At 46.0% G+C, this 18,772-nt stretch overlaps 1 protein-coding gene across 1 annotated transcript in view; it reads left to right on the top strand.

Annotated features, from left to right (window-relative positions):
• Positions 1-7,444: 7,444 nt before the first annotated feature.
• Positions 7,445-18,772, top strand: part of ROS1 (ROS proto-oncogene 1, receptor tyrosine kinase) — a 95,955-nt gene continuing 84,627 nt past the window's right edge. The window contains exons 1-5 of the mRNA XM_034766886.1: positions 7,445-7,567; positions 9,933-9,983; positions 12,335-12,394; positions 13,130-13,156; positions 17,220-17,280. Of these exons, the coding sequence (XP_034622777.1) occupies positions 7,445-7,567; positions 9,933-9,983; positions 12,335-12,394; positions 13,130-13,156; positions 17,220-17,280 (322 nt within the window). The remainder of the gene's footprint in view (positions 7,568-9,932; positions 9,984-12,334; positions 12,395-13,129; positions 13,157-17,219; positions 17,281-18,772) is intronic.

An 18,772-nucleotide genomic window follows, 5' to 3' on the forward strand; every position in this document is an offset into this window, starting at 1 on the left:
AGGAGCTTGCTTTCCTGGCTGCAGCCCTGGGCCCGGAGAAGTTCTGTGCTCCTGACAATGATTGGGGGTTGGGGGCGTGCCCCTGCTTGCCCGTCTTTGTGCACGGCCCTGAGTGAGGGGCATACAAGCTCCTTACGCTGATGAAAGGGAGCTCAGCACTAGGGTCAGCTCTAGGTTTTTTGCCACCCCAAGCTCCGAGAGCGCAACTGCTCAAGCAAAAAAAACCCGGGGGAAAAAAGGGTGACCGGAATGCTGCCCAAGCAAAAAAAAAAGAGAAAAAAGGCCAGAATGTTGCCCCTGGAATTGTGCCACCCTAAGCACGTGCTTGCTTTGCTGGTGCCTAGAGCCAGTCCTGCTCAGCACTGTGGTATATTGAAAACTGTATTAAAATTATAATCTATCACTTTAGATGTTCCATTTCCGCCCCCGGTCCTGCTTGCAGGCTAGGGAGCTCTGCAGGGAAGTGTGTGATGTGGGCCTACCAGCAGCAGTCAGTCTGCAAAGAGCAGCTTAGAGTAAGGTGGGTGGGGGAGCTTTCTTTTTTTTAGGAAGCAGCCAGCTTTGTGTGTGTCTATTTTTGTGTTCTTGTGTATTTGGCTTCTAAAGTCTAAGCAGTAAAGCAGGGTTGCGTTGCCAGCTTCCAGAAAGAGTATTTTATGCTTTGTATCTAATTTCTTGGTGTGTGTATACTGTGAAGATAACAGGCACCAACTTGACGAATGCTGAGGACTTTGAAGCTGGCATATTCCAGAACAGCTCCAGGGTCAGGCTCTGAGGAGCTGCTGAAGGGAATGAGTGAGCTTTGTTCCACAAAGGGCTTCACTTGGCATATTCATAATCTCTTTTGAAATTAAATAACATGGCCCTGATTTATGTCTGGGCTTCATCAGCCTTCTCTGATATTGTGGACACAAAGTTACAAGCGCAATTGTACCAATTTAGGTGCTCGACTAACAGATTGTGCCTCATTATCTACGAGTTAATTAGATGTCTACACAGATGACATTGCAGGGATAATTAATTGCATCTGCAGTTTTACACCACATGGTTACTGGAGGCCATTTTAGAAAATTGAGCTTCCTACAATTTAATATCTATTGATCTTCCTTAACATTTTTTAAAATAAGCTATTTAGGAAAGGTACTGCGTCTTTGGGCTTGTCCACTTGCAGGCTTACATCAGGAACAAGGTCAGCTCCCAGACTACTGCACCAGGCAGCACAGCATGGGGAGGAGGTGACCAGCCCTTGGTGGAGAAAGAAGTGGTTCAGGACTATTTAGAAAAGCTAGATGAGCACAAGTCCATGGGACCGGATGCTCTGCATCCAAGGGTACTAAAGGAATTGGCGGATGTGATTGCAGAGCTATTGGCCATTATCTTTGAAATCTCAGGGCAATCAGGGGAGGTCCCGGATGACTGGAAAAAGGCTAATGTAGTGCCTATCTTTAAAAAAGGGAAGAAGGAGGATCCGGGGAACTACAGGCCAGTCAGCCTCACCTCAGTCCCTGGAAAAATCATGGAGCAGGTCCTCAAGGAATCAATTCTGAAGCACTTAGAGGAGAGGAAAGTGATCAGGAACAGTCAGCATGGACTCACCAAGGGCAAGTCATGCCTGTCTAACCTAATTGCCTTCTATGATGAGATAACTGGCTCTGTGGATGAGGGGAAAGCAGTGGATGTGTTATTCCTTGACTTTAGCAAAGCTTCAGATACGGTCTCCCACAGTTTTCTTGCCAGCAAGTTAAAGAAGTATGGGCTGGATGAATGGACTATAAGGTGGATAGAAAGCTGGCTAGATCATCGGGCTCAATGGGTAGTGATCAATGGCTCCATGTCTAGTTGGCAGCCAGTATCAAGTGGAGTGCCCCAAGGGTCGGTCTTGGGGACGGTTTTGTTCAATATCTTCATTAATGATTTGGAGGATAGCTTAGATTGCACCCTCAGCAAGTTTGGAGATGACACTAAACTGGGAGGAGTGGTAGATATGCTGGAGGGTAGGGATAGGATACAGAGGGACCTAGACAAATTAGAGGATTGGGCTAAAAGAAATCTGATGAGGTTCAACAAGGACAAGTGCAGAGTCCTGCACTTAGGATGGAAGAATCCCATGCACTGATACAGACTAGGGACCGAGTGGCTAAGCAGCAGTTCTGCAGAAAAGGACCGAGGGGTTACAGTGGATGAGAAGCTGGATATGAGTCAACAGTGTGCCCTTGTTGCCAAGAAGGCTAACGGCATTTTGGGCTGTATAAGTAGGGGCATTGTCAGCAAATTGAGGGACATGTTCATTCCCCTCTATTTGGCATTGGTGAGGCCTCATCTGGAATACTGTGTCCAGTTTTGGGCCGCACACTACAAGAAGGATGTGGAAAAATTGGAAAGAGTCCAGCACAGGGCAACAAAAATGATTAGGGGGCTGGAGCACATGACTTATGAGGAGAAGCTGAGGGAACAGGGATTCTTTAGTCTGCAGAAGAGAGGAATGAGGGGGGATTTGATAGCTGCTTTCAACTACCTGAAGGGGGGTTCCAAAGAGGATGGATCTAGACTGCTCTCAGTGGTACCAGATGACAGAACAAGGAGTAATGGTCTCATGTTGCAGTGGGGGAGGTTTAGGTTGGATATTAGGAAAAACTTTTTCATTAGGAGGGTGGTGAAGCACTGGAATGGGTTACCTAGGGAGGTGGTGGAATCTCCTTCCTTGGAGGTTTTTAAGGTCAGGCTTGACAAAGCCCTGGCTGGGATGATTTAATTGGGGATTGGTCCTCCTTTGAGCAGGGTATTGGACTAGATGACCTCCTGAGGTCCCTTTCAACCCTGATATTCTATGATTTTATGAGTTTAATGAAACTGGTTTAGCTAAATCAGTGTAAACCCCTGTGTGGATTCTCCTATATTTGTCTGATTGGCTTATTTCAGTTTAGTTTAAATATTTTCTTAATAAATTTAAGATAGACCAAAATAAGGCACTCTTAAATGGAGATAAGTGTCCATTCAACATTTTACAGCAGTACAAAATCACAGCTTAAGTTAAACTGGTGCAACTCCACATGTAGGCAAGCCCTTTGTATGTGTTTGTAAAGTACCTAGCAAAATGTAGGTTAGAGCTTCCTGGTGCTACCAAATATAGATATTTTAAAAATAGTGGTAATTATAACATCAATAATTTTAAAAGTTAATGGGATCAATAGACAACCTATTGTCATTTCACACTCACTCCTGCCCCGTCCCTTTCCCAAGGCCACGCCCCTGCCCAGCCCCTTCTCTGAGGCCCCGCCCCCACTCACTTCATCCACCCTCCCTCCGTCGCTCACTCTATCCATCCTCACTCATTTTCACCGGTCTGGGGCAGGAGGTTGCGCTGCAGGAGGAGGGTGAGAGCTTCGACTGGGGGTGCGGGCTGGGGGTGAGGGGTTTGGGGTGAGGGAGAGGGCTCCAGGCTGGGGCAGGGAGTCGGCGTGTGGAGGCGTATGGGCTCTGGGCTGGGCATGTGGTCCCCAGGTGGGGCCAGAAATGAGTGGTTCAGGGCACAGGAGGGGGCTCGGGGCAGGGGATTGGGGTGCAGGGGTAGGAGTTGCAGACTCCGTCTGGTGGTGCAGGCTCTGGGGTGGGGCCAGGGTTGAGGTGTTTGGGGTAAAGGAGGAGGGGGCTCCGGGCTGGGGTATGGGGTTGGAGTGCGGGGGGGTGGGTGAGGGCTGTGGCTGGGGGTATGGACTCTGGGGTGGGTCCGGGGATGAGGGGTTTGGAGTGCTGGGTCCCAGCGGTGCTTACTGTAGCTCCCAGGAAGTGGCTGCCAGGTCCCTGCAGCCTCTAAATACATGGGTGTCCAGGGAGACTCTGTGCGTTATCCTTGCTGTTCCCATTGGTCACGGTTCCTGGCCAGTGGGAGCTGTGGCACCGGCCCCCAGGGTGGGGGCAGCACGTGGCGCCTCCCTGGTCACCCATGCATCTAGGGGCTGCAGGGATCTGGCAACCCTTCCAGGAGTAGTGCAGAGCCAGAGCAGGAAGGGAGCCTGCCTTAGCCCCAGGCCTCTGCTGCACCACCGACTGGACTTTCAACGGCCCGGTCAGCAGCCGCCGTGGTCCTTTTCGACCGGGCATTCAAGTTGAAAACCAGACGCCTGGCAACCCTTATGTATAGGGCCCTACCAAATTCACAGTCCATTTTGGTCAATTTCGCGGTCGTAGGATTTTAAAAATTGTACATTTCATGATTTCAGAAATTTAAATCTGAAATTTCATGGTATTGTAATTGTAGGAGGTCCCAAAAAGGAGTTGCGGAGGGTCGCAAGGTTATTGTGGGGGGTTGCAGTACTGCTACCCTTACTTCTTTGCTGCTGCTGGTGGTGGTGCTGCTTTCAGAGCTGGGCAGATGGAGACTTGATACCAGTCAGCTCTGTGTTTTTGGGGAACCAGGGCACAGTGTCTGGCCTGTCTGACTCATGAGGGACACCCCGCCCCCCGGTCTCTGCTTGAACCAAGACTAATCAGAGAAAAGGCTTGCAGAGAGCAGTGAAGGGCATTGGGAGACACACCTAGACTCCTCCTGACAAGGGTGACAAGATTAAGATATCTCCATTTGCATACAGAATGGAGAGCAGAGACAACTTCCCTAGCCTCATCTGCATGAGAGATGGGACAGGGATTAGCATACAGAATGAAGAACAGAGAACCACACTGAACTCTGGGACCAGAAAAAGCAGGGAAGCACTACATCATGGGAATCTCTGCTCCAGATATTAATGAACATATGGCTGCCCACACCCAGCTCAGCAGTTATCAGTCCAATTCTAGTAATGAATCCTTGATTGATATCCAAAATACTGAAGCAACCTAGTTGCATTGTGAGCTCCCTGGAAGAAATCACCACCCATAGCCAAGAGTGATCAGCTCCTATTGTCTAGTCTAAAAAAAACCTCTTGAGTCATCAGTTTACCCATAAACAAATCTAGTGTTCTCCCTTGAACCGTTGTTGTTTCTCTACAAAAACCCCTACCTATGTTCAAGTAAGCGTTCTGATGCATAGACCCAAGCTCTGCATCAGTTCCACTGGGACTCCATCTTCTCCTGACTGATTGTGCTGGGGGCTCTGCCTGTATCTTACCCTCAGGACCTTGAGCTACCACCATCACCTGGGAACCCTGACCAGTTCAAGCCTCATGGGAGTGGGTGAGATCTCCCTCTTTCTCTCTCTCTGTTTACTTTTACTTTTCTTAGGTATTAACCTTTAATAATGTATGTTATGTTGGTTTAGCCCTCCTTGTGTAGTTATCACTATTACTCAATAAATAACTTGTATGGTTGCTTCTCTCTCTCTTGCTGAACTTTATTCTTTTGAGTTTTTAGCTTCCCCCATTTACTCTACAGCAACGCTTCTTTTACCTAAGCTAAAGATCCCTGCAGCGCCCAAAATACTGTGGGGTTTGCTGGTGGGGTGCTGCCTTCAGAGCTGAGTGCCTGGCCAACAGCCCTGCTCTCCGGCCACCCAGCTCTGAAGGCAGTGCAGAAATAAGGGTGTCAATACTGTGACCCCCCTAAAATAACCTTCTGACCCTCCCACTACCCTCTTTTGGGTCAGGACCCCGAGTTTGAGAAACACTTGTCTTCCCCCATGAAATCTGTATAGTGTAGGGTAAAAGCTAGGGTGACCAGGTCACTCAAGTCAAATATCGGGATGCGGGGGGGCGTGGCGGGGGGGGGGGGGAGGGGGGGGGGGGGGGGGGGCAGGGCAAAAAAACAAAACAAAACACCCTTCCTCCACAAGCTCTGGAGGGAGGCCCCGGAGACTCAGGGGAAGCGTGGGGCCATGGTGAGTGAGAGTCCGGCCTGGCCCCAGTACAGGCAGGACTCAGTCGGGCGGTAGGGAGAGTAGGGGGGCGGCCCGCAGGGCCAGGCGGCGGCTGTTCTCCCCCCCTGGGCAGCGGGACTCAGGAGCAGCTGCTGCTGCAGCTCCCACTGCCGCGGGGGAAGGAAGCGGCCATGGCGCTCGGCGGCTGCAGCTCTGGCGCCCCTGAACCCCCCGAGCCCGGGCCTGCTGCGGGGACCCAGCAGCGCGCACGCTGCGCCCAGCCCCTGGCCAGTCGCGTCTGGGCTGCTGCCCAGCTGGTGCTATCCCGCGGCGGCCCCGGAGTGGGGGCAGCAGGCCCCAGCCCCCCCGTCCCGCTCGGGTCCCGCAGGGGAACGGACTGGGCTGGGCTGCCAATGCCTCCGCCCCGGGGCCGCCGGGGGATAGCACCAGCTGGGCAGCAGCCCAGATGCGACTGGCCAGGGGCTGGGCGCAGCGTGCGCGCTGCCGGATCCCCGCAGCAGGCCCCGGCTCGGGGGGTTCGGGCCCGGGCATCAGAGCCGCAGCCGCCGAGCTTGGCCATCGGCCGCTCCCTCCCCCCACGGCAGTGGGAGCTGCAGCAGCGGCTGCTCCTGAGTCCCGCTGCCCAGGAGGGGAGAACAGCCGCCGCCTGGCCTCGCGGGCCGCCCACCTACTCTCCCTACCGCCTGACTGAGTCCTGCCTGCTCGGTGCCAGGCTGGACTCTCACTCACCCCGGCCCCGCGCTTCCCTTGCATCTCCTGGGCCTCCCTCCAGCGCTTGTGGAGGGAGGAGGAATGGTGAGCCCGGGGAAGAGGCGGGGATTCAGGGAGGGAGCCAATTGGGGGAGGAGGAGACCGGGGCGGGGGGCCGGGGGCACGAGCACATCCGGGCTCCGGAGCATTTCCTTGTTTGTCCAGTGTCCCGACCGCACATCGGTCGGGATGCGGGACAAACAAGGAAATATCGGGACAGTCCCGATAAAATCAGGACGTCTAGTCACCCTAGTAAAACCACACAAAAGACCAGATTTCACGGTTTCTGATGCATTTTTCATGGCTGTGAATTTGGTAGGGCCCTACTTATGTGGCCTTATGTACCATATTTGGAAACAGTTATTAAAAACAGTCTCAGCTAAAATGGTTGTGCAGGCCAGTGTGGACTATTTGTTAAAGATATTTTGAGAAAGTTATTTTCCACCACATCAATCAGCACAGCTGTGTTACCTGAAGCCATTTTTAAAAACAGTGATTAAAAATTGTTTCATCATAAGAGAAAATACAAACAGGGGTCCTCTCTCTCTCTCACTCTCTTCCTCATTTCACCATAATACTGGGATAAGATCACTCCACTTAGTTTTCTTTTCACTTCAATGATAAGGAGCCATGTGACCTTTCATCGGTCGGCACCTTTGTCTGAGCGGTTTAATAAGAAACTATTAAGTAGATGTTGCACAATTTCAAGACAAGTGATCCAGGAAGCCCCAAAGTCATAGAATGGATGGATTATAAACAAGGATTTTACTAACACGTAGAAAACTTCCGCATTTCAATGTTCTATCTGGCATCTAGAATCCACGGAATCTATGAGGCTGAAACAAGAAAAGTAGCAGACTGCCAGATGAAATTGTTGTTCAAGCTATGAGGAACATTAACGTGTGGAAGCCTAAGCTAGTCAGTCTTCTTTCTGTTTACTGCATATGGATTTCTACAGTATATTGTACTTTCTTGATTAATTGTCAGAATTTATGTACAGGCGGCCTGGTAAGTTTTGGAAAAAATTATACTTACCTCTTAGATATATGATTGTTGCTACCACAATTAGCATTTTCTAACACAAACCACTTTATTTGAAATTGTATGTAAAGAACCTATGTGGGCAAAACTGGGGGCTGAAATTATGTTTTTAAAATTGAGTTTGAAGTGGAAAAATGGATATCATACCTTTTAAAGGGGAAACCCAGTTAATCATACTCCATCTGAATTTTATTTCCCCTCTGTTACAATGATTCATCAGATTACTGTAACTGAAAGAGACTACAGGAAAAAAACCAAACAACAAAAACTATTTTTTTCAGTTTCTTTTTTTTATAGACTGTCTAATCTACAGCGTTTGCTGTAAAATAAGCTAGTCAATATACCCTTCTATTTGTATGGGTCTTTCACACAGCAACATGGAAAAATAAAACATTTTAAAAATAGGAAAGTGTAACTATAAAATTACAACAATTGGCAGGGGACTTAAGTGCAGATGTGGTATATAAAACTGTCTAGCTTTCCGTTGCTGGTATCCCTTTAAGTATAAGAGTGGGTTGTTATATCTTTAATCTTATGTTTTCGTAGTGTTCCTTTGGGTAGTGAAGTGGAATTTATTTGTTTTCCTTTTGCTGATGCATAAAGATGATAAGCCCAAACTCTAACTGAAACCTGATCAATAATTATGCTTCAAATTTCATTTTTATTCGGCTGAGTATGTCGACTGATCTTATCTAGAAGACCATGTACATGTGCTCTGTAGAAATGACTTTGTGCGTCTTCTGGCTAATTAGCTCTGTCAGCTCTGAAAAATATACTGATTATGGACATGAAATGTACAGGATGGATGTACCAGGTACACAATCTTATTAAAATGGCCAGTCTTTAAAACCTGTTTCTGATGCAGAAAAGAGCCCCTGCAGCAGTGAAAGGGTTACTCATCTTTCCTGCTATGAGCTTAGGTGGTAATAATATTCCTAACACGGATTCTTTGATTAATTTTTAAATAAATTCTGAATGAGAAATGCTCTGTCCCTCTTCATAGAACTCTTCTTTAAAAGCCAAACATGTGGCATCCATATTCCATATGCCACTTAAAAATATTGTGACGGGGACTGAAATGAGAAAAAGCTGGTCTCAAGGTCAGTACAGTTCAAAGCTTCCATTTCCCCATCCAAAGGGTACCTGTGTGATCACACCTGCTGTGGGACTGTTTTGCATCAGACAGGGGTTCTTAATCATTGCCACACTATATGCCTCTTATCCTGCAAATGCTCGTGCATGTTCAACTTCTCTCTATGAGAATAGTCCCATGCTTAGAGTTCAGAACATGCCGTAAGCGTTTGTGGGATCAAGGCCTATGACCCCACATTCAGCTACTCAAAGCTGGTTAAATGCATCCCAGAATATTTGCACTTCTGAAGAGGTGCCTGGTCTTGCACAATTCAAACTAGGCGCTCTGGGAATAGGAACCATAGTTCTGAGGCACTTTTGGTACCAGAAGAGAATCAGTTGTCATGTGGTTAGTTATAGCCATTTCGGAAGGAGGCCAGAGGAAAATTTAAAGAAACAAAATCTGTAACATGCATTTTGGAGGTCAGACTCAGTTGGACTTGTGTCATTTGGGTTCCAGGTTTGTTTATGAAGCATTTATTATTGTCTCAGTAAATCAGAATAAATTGGAGACGGCTCAGAGAAGAGTCACAAGAACGATTTAAAGGATTGGAAAACATGCCTTATAGGAGCTCAATCAATGTAGCTTAGCAAAGAGAAGGTTAATCACAGTCTATAAATACCTACATAGGGAATAGGAATTTGATAATGGGATCTTCAATTTAGCAGACAATGGTATAGCAAGACCCAATAGCTGGAAGTTGAAGCTAGACAAATTCAGACTGGAAATAAGGCATAAAATGTTAACAGTGAAGGTAGTTAACCAGTGGAACAATTTACAGAGTGTCATGGTGGATTCTCCATCACTAGCAATTTTTAAGTCAAGATTGGATATTCTTTTAAAAGAAGATATGCAGTAGTTCAAAAGGAATTATTTTGGGGGAAGCTCAATGGCCTACAGGAAGTCAGACTGGGTGATCACAGTATTCCCTTCTGGCCTTAGAAGCTATGAATCAGGAGACAAAGGGCCAAATTCCTCCTTGAGATAACTTAATTGACTCCAGCTGACTCCACCAACTTCCATATCCTAATGATACTCTTCGATTACTCTCAAGCAAGTAAGAAGCAATTGTCATTTCAGCAATAATTTTAAAAGTTTCATGTGAGGTGGAAAAAAATTGAAGGAAGGAAGGAAAATGCTAGTAGAGGAAGTACTGGATATCTAATCTCACTTATAAATATATATTTTTTTTGTTTACAGGAAGGAGAGCTTGGCATTAATGCTTGCAATGTTAGTGACATCAATGTAGCTGTGAGTAATGGTTTGCATTGTTACTTATGTTATTGCTGTATAGGGTGCAATGGTCATATTATCTGGTTATAGCTTTGCCAGCATGGTGGATCATATTAAGACTTGACATAAGTAGGTGCAACTCCATTGATTGCAGAGGAGTTACATCTAATTACTGCAGGCCTGAATTTGACCCATATTCTTAAAAAGACAGTTTTTTTTTTTTAAAGTGAATTTGCCATAGTGGAGCATAGGTCTCTATTCAGGCTCCTATTTCAATTCAGAGTCTACACAATTCAGAATGAAGAAATATTTGAGATAATTTGGGTCCCCATCAGAATCAGTGTTCCCATGAGTAGGGTGACCATATTTCCTAAAGTACAAAGGGGATGGCCCGGGGCTTGCCCGAGCTGCCCTCCCCCCTGCGTCAGCATGGCTAGACAGAGCTGCTGCCACTTGGGGCTCCAGCTGACCCCCCGCCCTGCCCCCCCCAAGCTCCATGCCGCCCAGGGCTGAGGCTGAGTGCCTGAGCCCTGTGCTGACGATGGCTGGGGCTGACACCCCGCCCCCCCAAGCTCCGTGCTGTCCGTGGCTGGGATTGGGGTTGAGTGTTCAAGCTCCATGCTTCCGGACACTGGGCCTGGGCCTGGGGCTGACCCTCTGAGCCCTGCTGCCTGGCACCTCGCGTTGCCACCCCCCCCCCAATGTTCCTCTGCGCCCCACTTCGGGTCACACCCGACTTTTTTTGTAAACTGAGCATTTGTTCGTTTGTGCTTGCGAATTGATCAGTTCGCAGGAGCAAACAGGACAAATGCCCATTTTTGTCAAAGAAATCAAGACAGCTGGCACAGAACTTAAAAAGGAAACTGTCCCGGACAAAATGGGACATATGGTCACCCTACTCATGAGAGGCACATAATTTTTACTATTGCATTCTGGGTAGTCTAGTAAATTTAAAATAACACACCCATTTTATTTTCTCATAAATTTGACAGGGAGGAAACTGAAAATACTATTTTTTAAGATGTTGTGTTAGACTTCTATAGAGCTATAAATGTTTGGGTTTATACTAGAGATTTCTATAGGTTAACACAAACTTTTGATGGGGGTGATTTTTGGAAGGAGCAGCAGCCTTCAGGAGAGGTTCCCTTAGAAATCTTGGATCTCTAACACAGTTCATCCTGATAGCCACAGGGCCCTCCCACTTATTTGCTGGATGCATGGAGGATTCAATCATCAATGTTATCCACAATCTTTAGTGAATTACAGTCTCTCTGCAAATGGCCTCGGGTGTGTGTGGAGGGTGGTGGGGGTCATGTGAGTGTGAAAAGCTAGATTGTCACAATGTTTACTTGGCCATGCAGCTCTGCCCCCTTACTCACCTATGTGTCTTTGCTCAGATCGAGAGTTGCCAATTATCATGATTTTCTTATGCTTTGTGATATTTGGTGTTTTTCATAAAGCCCCAGGTCTTGGAGTCAGGTGATTGTGAGAGAATTTCAACATTTTTTTTTTAAAGGAAGTTTGTAGATCTCCTGGAAGCAGAGAAAAGATTGAAATGTAATTAACACAATTTCAAAACCAGAAGATAAATAAAAAATCCAACATTTATTATTAGTTTTAAAAATATCATGATGTTAAGCCAATTTCATGATTTTTGGAAGGTCCATTTTTGAATGTTTCAGCCTGTTTATGGCAAATTTGTTCCTTCTCTCTATCAGCGAGTCAGGAGTAGACTTGAAAGGACTGCTTGCTCCACCCTGTCCAGATCAAGGAAAGAGCTTTATGATGGGGGTGAATTAATTAATTTACTTCCTTTCTGGAGCAAGAGAGGAACTGGAGCTCCCTGGGCCAAAATTCATTCTTTGTTTTGTTCCTGGAGCTTTGCAGCAGGCACCACCCCTCTCTCAGGGCACAGTGTAAAGCTGCAGTCTAGACCAAAATAATGGAGTTGCACACCAGCCATTACAGTACCCTCAATCACGATGGCTGTGTCAAGGTCCTGTCTAGAAGTGGTTGTGTGGATCACTCACACAAACTTCTATGTGTATTCATTATATTAATTTTCAGGGGAAACTTTCAGGAGTTTTATCTGTCTATCTAGCCCCATTACCATAGTGTATAAGTATCTCAAAATATTTAATGTATTTATCTTCATGAGGAAGAGAAGTGCTGTTACCCCATTTTACACATGGGGAACTGAGGCATAGAAAGTTTACATGTTTGCCCAAGATAATCTCAGAAGTCTGTGGTAGAGCAAGAAATTGACCCTAGGTTTCCCAGATTAGCATCCTAACCACTGGACCATCCTTCCTCCTTGTTTGTCTGACTGCAACTATTTTAAAGTACTAACTATTCAGTCTTTCTTGCAGTGCACACAGGGATGTCGATTTTGGAATGCAACAGTACAAAAAAGTTGCCCACTGCAATGTGTAAGTACTGTATTAGTCAAAGTTCCACTTCCTATGCTTTGATTTTGTCTGATAAATTATCCAAAAGTATTCTACCAAACCAGTCTTTTTATAATAAAAAATATAATAGCCATAATTTGTTTTCCAGTAAGTTGATATGTTTCTTATTGGAATATGTAACATCATATTATTAGTTCAGAAGTCTTCGAAATAGAGTACATTAACCTGGGAATCACTAGTTCTTGGCATGGGGGTACCTTCACAATACAAACCTGCATTATGTCTGCCACAGTGTGGTGGGAACAGAGAACACTAACATTCAATGAAAATTAAACTCCGCTTCTGGGTTTTCAGTCAGTTAAATTGTCAGTGTTCAACACCTTTCTGCACCAGGCCCTTTAGACCCCTATCTTTAGAATACATGTTATCACCATGTTTCCTGTTGTTAACCGATAGTATCTGGACAAGAACTAGCACAGGTTCTGGGACAGTTGCCAGGGAAAAGTTTGAGAGGAACTGGGTTCCTTTTCTTGAGAAATCTGGAGCTCAGTCAGACTTGACGTAATTCAAATGCTGGCCTTCCAGTTTTGAATTTGGATTTCTTCTTTTCAGCCGTTTGTCACTGAAAAGCATTTGCTATGTACTCTGTGTGTGTAAGAAATGTCTGATGAGTTAATACTACCTTATTTGCAATATTGGACTATTGAAAGACTATATTCCTGCTAAGCATGTCTCTTTTTGTTTGCTTCTCTACAGAATCAGACCTACATCAGAGCATGTGAGGTAAGTTAAATGCCAATAAGACCAGTATAAACACCCTAAAATGATAACTTCAGTTCACACAGCAGAATGAAACACAACTTAGATACCCAAAATTTTAAATCCAGGTGTCTGGTTGTGTTGTGCAAACCCTGTGGCATTACATTACTGTATTCTTGTTAAAAACATAAGATACACAGTGTACATTGGCCTAGAAATGAAGCTTGAATGTAGATGTGTATAGATGAGGTTTTCAAACCAGGGCATAGATTTTATTTATTTTTAAGCCTGTGAAGGAGAAAAGATGGTCTGGTGGCTAAAGACTGGACTGGGGCTGAGTTCTGTTCTTGGCTATGCCACAGACTTGCTGTGTGATTTTGGATAACATGTTAATCTCTGTGGGCCTCAGTGTCCCTTCTGTAAAATGGTTAATAGCTGTTTTCCTCACAGGGCCATTATGAGGCCACTTCATTGATGTATGTGAGTTGCTCAGATACTGTTGTGATGAGTGCCATAGAAAATGCCTATAAACAAACAATGCAATTTTCTTACAGATGTTGAATAGTACCTTTTCCCAAGAGTAGTCCCATTAAAGTTAGTTGGAACACCAATGGAATAAGGTGCTACTCAACATGAATAAGGGTGTCAGAATCTGGCACTTAAAGGGGGAATTTCCACCAACAAGGATTTCTTGGTTTCATGGGGAATAGATGGCAAATTTGCCTTTAAAAATCTCCAGGGAAAAGTTTATTATTATTTTCCTCAGCAAGAACCAAAACAAAATCAGGTTTAGGGCTGTAGCAATTAATTGTCAGTAGGAAAAGGAAGAAGGAAAACATGAAATAAAGAAAAAAGACAGGAAGTATGTCTGTTGAATGGAGCACTTTATAGTTTCTTCAAAGCAGTACAAACCAGTTGATGCGCATATGTTTAAAGAGAAGGTGAGCCCATAACCTAAACATTCTTGACTGTCAATGATTAAGATATTAAATAGACCTGCAGCTGACAGTTTGTAAAGCTGTTGTAACATATTGTGACCATATTTGTTATGCTGAATATGGGACACCTGGTACAATTACTCGTATTCAAGCGAGTTCAACGGCAATCAATCAGAATTATGTAGTACAAACATTCAAATTAACATCAGGTTGACTGAGCCCCTGTTAAAAAGAAATACTGCGTAGTTGGATTCTTTTTATTTATCTTCTTATCTTTAAGGCTTTAGGGTTCACACAGGAAGGGGTGACACCCTTCCCATTCCCATATACCTCTCTCAAACGGGTGGTGGTGGTGGTGACCGACCTATCTGACTCTTCCTGCCCCGGCGCTCTCCATCCTCCATGTCTGGCTGGGCCCCTGGGATGGACCCACCTCTCCTGGTACCAGCTGCCGCATCTTCCCGAGGCAACATGTGCAGAGGGACGCAGGGTCACATGCTCCCCTCCCCAGATTTCTGCCAGGTTCACACCAGAACGTGGCCAGCAGCAGCCTTTTGGCACTGTGTGGGAGGGAAGGGACGGGAGCTGCTTCCAGCTACAAGGAGGGAAGGGATGATCTGGCCCATGTCTTTGCAGAGCTCATCTCTTCTTGCCCCTGCCCCCACCTCCCATGTGGCTGGAAGCAGCTTGTCCCTTCCTGCCTGCACAGTGTCGAAAGGCAGCTAATACCTTCAGGCTGCTACTGGCCACCTACATAACTGAGCTGCCTCTGGCTACAGCACAGGCTGGAAGGGGTTGAGCCCTAAGGATGCATAGTGCACTAGGGCCCAGGGAACCTGACTGCAGGGGCTTCATGGAAACCGGCCAGAGAGGTGACTCAGTAGGGGAGGGTACCTATGGGACGGAGCAGCCATGTGCTCCCTGAGGGCAGGACCCAGGGTGGGGGTGGTGAAGAGGGTGCTAAGCCCCTTCCCCAGGGACTGCTGTGGAGCCTGCAGGTTCAGGGTGGGAATAGGCTCGAAATTGCTTTCCCTCCCCCCCCCACCACTCCAGAGCTTAGCTGAGAGAGGCTTCCCTGTACCAGTGCTGTGCAGGGCTTTGGCACATGCAGGGCTTGGCTCCTCCTGGCCAGAGCCCTGGGCCAGAGGATCTTGGGCTTTCCCAGGATGCAGGCCCAGCCAGAGGCAGTGGGGGAAGGAAGGAGCCTGCCAGCCAGGCTGTTGGTGAGCTGAGCATTCTGACCAGGGGCTGGTTCTCTGCACAGCGCTGGGAGTGGGATGCGCCCTGCTGGGGGGAATATGGAGGAGCAGCAGGGCTGGGGTGGTGGTGAAGGGGCAAAGAAGGGAGAGGACAGCAAGAGGGGGAGCACGTAAAGGGCCGATGGGTAGGCAGCAGAAGTGACTCGTAACTGGCTGCTGCCTGCCCGCACTCACCAGCCACCGCAGCTCGCAGCGCACAGCCAGCACTGGCCGCAAATGGGATGGGTGGCCGAGAGCTGGCACGCAGCGGGGGCAGACTAGCAGGCGTAGTGGCCAGTACTGATGGTGGGCGGGTGGCTGGCGAGCCGGGATCCGATCAGCAGCAGGACCCGCCACTACTGATGGGGGGAGACAGAAAATATGGGACAATTTGCCCATTTTAAAGAAAAAGTCTGGACACCTACAGGAGGGCTTAAATACGGGACTGTCCCTTTAAAAATGGGACATCTGGTCACCCAATTCAATGCTGTCCTAGTGCCACAAAGAAGCATGACTGCTGGTATTTGTACTGTTTGCCTTTCCTTGACCAAGATATTTCTCTTGGAAACGTTACATCTTGCTAATAATATTAAAACACAAAGAGCCACCTCTTTAATGCAGGAACTTGGGAAATAAACCTTTACTTTGTGCTAGGGCAATTTTCTCTTATCAGTTTCAGTGAGCTGCAGGAAATGTGTACAGTAGAATCATTGACAGTTACCAAGACAAAAAATGCCACCTAATATAACATGTCACCTTAATGACCCAAAAGTTAATTATTACTTGATAGTTGTTTGCTGTATGAACAGAGATTATAAAGCTGGGGTATTTTATCTTCTTCAGCTTTTGTAAGCCAGACAATCTTGCAATGTAAATGAGCCTAAATAAAATACAGCAGAGCAAATGCATTCTCAGGGTGGGGGAGTTTTGTCAGGACTGGCATAAAAAAAAGGATAGTAGCTCCTTTAAGGGTTCTCCTCCTTTGGGAATCGGGAGGGGGAGGGGAGAAGGCATCACCTGAATTGATGGGCAGGCCGGTGGGGCTCAGGTAAGCCATTGGCCCCTGCACACCTGGGGGAGTGTATATAAATCCTGCCCCTCCAGCCTGAGCCCCCTTTCATTCCTGACTAGAAGCCAGAAAAGCAAGCTGGAGTCATTGCTTATTTAGTTATTGACTTTCAATGAGACTCAGGCTCCTATGTGCTTAAGTCACTTTTAAAAGTAGTCTTAGGATTGTCAGTCATTTGGAAAATTTTCCCTCTGCGTCTCAGTTCAGTGGAGCTGTAAAATAGAGCTAGTGAGGCTTCCTTTGTCTATCTTCTCTATTTGGATGGTAAGCTCTTTGGGGCAGGGACTCTCTTCTTACTATGTATATGTTCAGTGTGGGCTGCACTGGGGCTCTGGGGGTGGTTAAGACCTATAGACACAACTATAACACAGATAAAAAATAATAACAAGAAGTTGGATGGTAGATGTGTTTTTTAAAAAAGCGTCCATTACAGCTTATTGGCCAAGAGCAGGGAGCATTTGTGGGAAATAGGTGAAGCAAGAAGGGCTGGGCTCAATGCTGAAGGCTTCTCATTAATAGTAAGTTAAATGGGCCATATTCTGCTTTCCTTCCTCAGGTATCCTTATTGAAGTCTTAAATGTGTAAAGTGAGCAGGAATTGTCCCCAGATTTGTGAGTTGCAGCAAATGGGCTATATAGGGAATATAGAGCCTGACCCAATGCCCATTGAAGTCAATGGAAAGACTGCCAGTAGATTTTTGGAATGAGCCTAAGGTGCCAGTGTTTTTAGAATGAATATAACTATTTTTGTGGTATTCATGTGTACTAGAAATGTGTCTGGATGCTTCTAAGAAGACATCCCATTGAAACAAAACTAACTGGCAAGTTCTATGTCTTATACAGAGAGTTTCCTGTAAGTTTGGCTGCAGCTGTGCAGAGGAGGCTTATGGTGCTGAAGTACAAGGTAAGGACGGACATAGTGCTGTGCCATAAGCCAGGATTTGCTGAACTCATTTCTAGGAGTATCCTTTTGCATTTGTTATCTGATTTTCTTTAAACAGGGCCAGGAATGTCTTGTTCCTTTTCTGATTCTTATTGTAACTTAAAAGTAAAGAGATGGCTGCTGTATTACAAAAAGTAGGCTTTTTCTTCCAGGAACTTGGGAATTTTGGGATATAAATGCAGAAGTTTATGGTGGGATTTTCAAATGCACTCAGCTATGGCCCAACTCCGCTTCTGTTGAAGTCAATGGTAAAAACTCCTTTTGATTTCCATGGGAGCAGTTAGGCCAATGCTTAGTGCATTTGAACCCCACCCTGAGCGATCTACCAAGGGTGCTGGAACAATTTGTGTAGTGGGGGTGCTGAGAGCCACTGAACCAAACTGAAAACCCTGTATATGTTGGAAACCGCTTCAAGCTGGGGGTGCGGCAGCAGCCTCAACACCCTTAGTTCCAGCCCTATGGATCTACCCTATCTGACTGAAAAAATGTAGGGATTTCCATTCAGCAAAGCTTTATAATAAATGCTTTGCTGAGCTCCGTATCATAATAAAAATATATATATTGAGGCATTAGCATGCTGCCCGTTGCTTTGGGAACTTGGTGCCTCACATTCAGTTTCAAAACAAGCATATACTAAATATTGGTGATACCAGGGGAAGAAGATTTGTATAAAGTTGCACAGCAAACCCATGCTTTGCCTGAATGGAAATATATTAAAAGGCATGACTGAATAGGCACGTGTTACTTTGTGCCCTAATATGATCAAACCCTGTATCTGACAAGACAGCAGAGGACAAGTTCCACGACTGGTTGCATTCTTCTGAAAAGTTTTGCTGTTAGCCCTAGAAAGGTAAATCTGAGGGACTAAAAGCATGAATGTCCCACCTCAGATCCTCCCAGCTGTGATAGGACATAGGGAGGGAGCCATATTGTGATGGTTCTAAGTTACAGTATAACTCTGGCATACCACAAATGTGCATTGACAAAAGCAGCCTTGATTTTGTTATGGACTAGGGACTTCACTTAAACCAAACCAAACCAAACCAAACAAATTAAGAAAGTATTTCCAATTTTGTCACAGAAAGTAATTTCATCATGGTTGCGAAATTCTAAGTAGAATGGAACCAACATTTTAAATGAAAGATGTCCTATTCTTTATTCCATGTCTAATTTCTGTAGTGTCTGTTATCTGCAAGTTCATCATTTGACAGGTCATCCAATCATGACCTTCCACATGATCGTTTAAATATTGGTCCCCAATCCAGCAAAGCACTAAACATATGTTTAACTTGTGTAGTTCAGTAGAACACTTCACTGGGACTATCCAAGTGCTTAAAATTAAACACATGCTTTAGTGCTTTGCTGGTTTGGGGACCAATATTTTAAAGCATGTGTTTAACTTTGAGCACCCGAGTAATCCCATTGAAGCATGTACGTGACTGCACATGTGCTT

The sequence above is a fragment of the Trachemys scripta genome, chromosome 3 (assembly GCF_013100865.1).
Source record: "Trachemys scripta elegans isolate TJP31775 chromosome 3, CAS_Tse_1.0, whole genome shotgun sequence".
Taxonomy (NCBI): Eukaryota; Metazoa; Chordata; order Testudines; family Emydidae; genus Trachemys; species Trachemys scripta.